Raw genomic sequence first — 1,823 nt, 5'->3', positions numbered from 1 at the left:
GTAAACATTATGAAATACTGTTTTTAAATATTATAATTTTCTCATTGAGCTTTTTACAGGTTGTACACATGCAGGGCGTATGTATATAGCTTTGTATATAGCTTTATATAGCTTTGAGCTTTATATAGCTTTGAGCTTTGTATATAGATGTATATAGCTTTGAGCTGTATAGTCAGGGTTAACGGGCACTGACTGACGTTCTGAAGTTAATCATAATACGAGCCTCTATTATTTGGCATCGTGATGCTTGTCATGTTCTGCCTCCTGTTCTCACCCTCCTCACTGTTAATCAGTCCTCTACTGTCAGGTGGCTGTTGCCAGCCCTTGTCTTTTTACTGCGTGGCCAGCAGAGGGTTCCATCAGCATTGGGAGGAAAGACTAGATTGCGTTTCTGTGGTTGGACCTTCCTCATGTAGGTCTTGGGCTTGACAGCTTTAGTACTTTTAAATTTTTTTCTCCAAAACATTTACTGTACATTTTAAGGGATATGTTATATAAAGCCTTAAGCAAAAATGTATTTTGAATCTGGTATAGTAACAAGACCACCAGAAATAAAATTGATCAAATTATTCGAATTAGTGGGAAAACTAGCCAATGCAAAAGCATTTGTTCATCTAATTTTTTTCATACCAAAACTTTGAATTGGTAATCTAACTACATGTGTCTAATGATCAATGTCTAAATTTCTCTTCCGGATATATTTTGTAGGTCTGCATCACATTTTTGCCCAGAGATAGAGGGGATTATGCCCAATTTTGGGACGCTGAATGTCACCCTCTTAAAGAGCCTCACATAAAACACACATTGAGATTTCAACTCTCTGGACAAGTGAGTATTATACTGAATTTAAGTAAATTATTGTGTGTATATTAAAAACAATAAATGAAATTGACATTAAAAATTGACCTAAAAATGCAGAATATTTTCCTAGTATTATCCTGGTTTCACTAATTCTGCTGTATAGCCCCATAGTCTTAATTTTTTTATCTTCTTTATCGATTGGCATGTTTGATGCATGTGACCCATGTTTGACTTAATTATGTAAGATACTGTGTATGTGCTTTTGTGTGTTCATGCGGGCATGTGAGAGAGAAACTAAATAGTACACTGTAGAGAGTCTGTAATTTGGGGGACTTAAAAATTTTAAGTCTCCTTTAAAAAAATTTTAAAGGAAATGGTAGAATTCAAATAGATAAATGTCCATGTATTTTCCTAGAGTGTTTATTTCTCCTCCCCCACCCTGTGATTTTTCCATACAGAGCGCCAAAGCAGAAAATGAGCCTGAACATGCATGCGTTTCCACAGATTCTCTCATTAAAATAGATAATTTAGTTAAGCCCAGAAGACAAGCTGTGTCAGAGGCTTCTGCTCTTATACCTGAGTATGTTGTTTTTGTCACTTAATGAATTTCTTTCTAGTACTTTATTGAGGTATAGTCACATGCAGTGAATGCTCCATGACTTTGCCTGTGAGTTCACATGGCTTATTACCACTCTCGGCAAGATGGAGAATACTTCTCTCACCCAGAAAATTGTTACGTGTCCCTTTGCATCCGAGATTTGTTCTCTTCTGTTCTGATTTCTGTTGTCATTGATTAGTTTTGCTTGAACTTCATGTACTTATACACTTTTTGTGTCTGGGTTCTTCTCAACATGTTTTTTATATTCATTCATGATGTTGAGTGTACCTATACTTTGTTCCTTTTTATCATTTATTATTCAGTTAAACATATCGCAGTTTATTCATTTTCCTGTTCACATTTGGGTGTCTTATAATTTGGAGCTATGAACGTTGTTGTATGTGCATTTCTATAGACATATGGA

General features: G+C 35.3%; 1 protein-coding gene across 1 annotated transcript in view; it reads left to right on the top strand.

Moving 5' to 3' along the window:
* The window catches only part of CEP192 (centrosomal protein 192kDa), a 150,089-nt gene that overhangs the window by 137,807 nt on the left and 10,459 nt on the right, over positions 1 to 1,823 (top strand). The window contains exons 38-39 of the mRNA XM_012649963.1: positions 709 to 828; positions 1,260 to 1,381. Of these exons, the coding sequence (XP_012505417.1) occupies positions 709 to 828; positions 1,260 to 1,381 (242 nt within the window). The remainder of the gene's footprint in view (positions 1 to 708; positions 829 to 1,259; positions 1,382 to 1,823) is intronic.

This window comes from Propithecus coquereli, unplaced genomic scaffold (genome assembly GCF_000956105.1).
Source record: "Propithecus coquereli isolate 6110/MARCELLA unplaced genomic scaffold, Pcoq_1.0 Scaffold308, whole genome shotgun sequence".
In the NCBI taxonomy this organism is placed as follows: Eukaryota; Metazoa; Chordata; class Mammalia; order Primates; family Indriidae; genus Propithecus; species Propithecus coquereli.
Note: the sequence above shows the minus strand (reverse complement) of the source record. Positions and strands in the feature narration are given on the sequence as shown.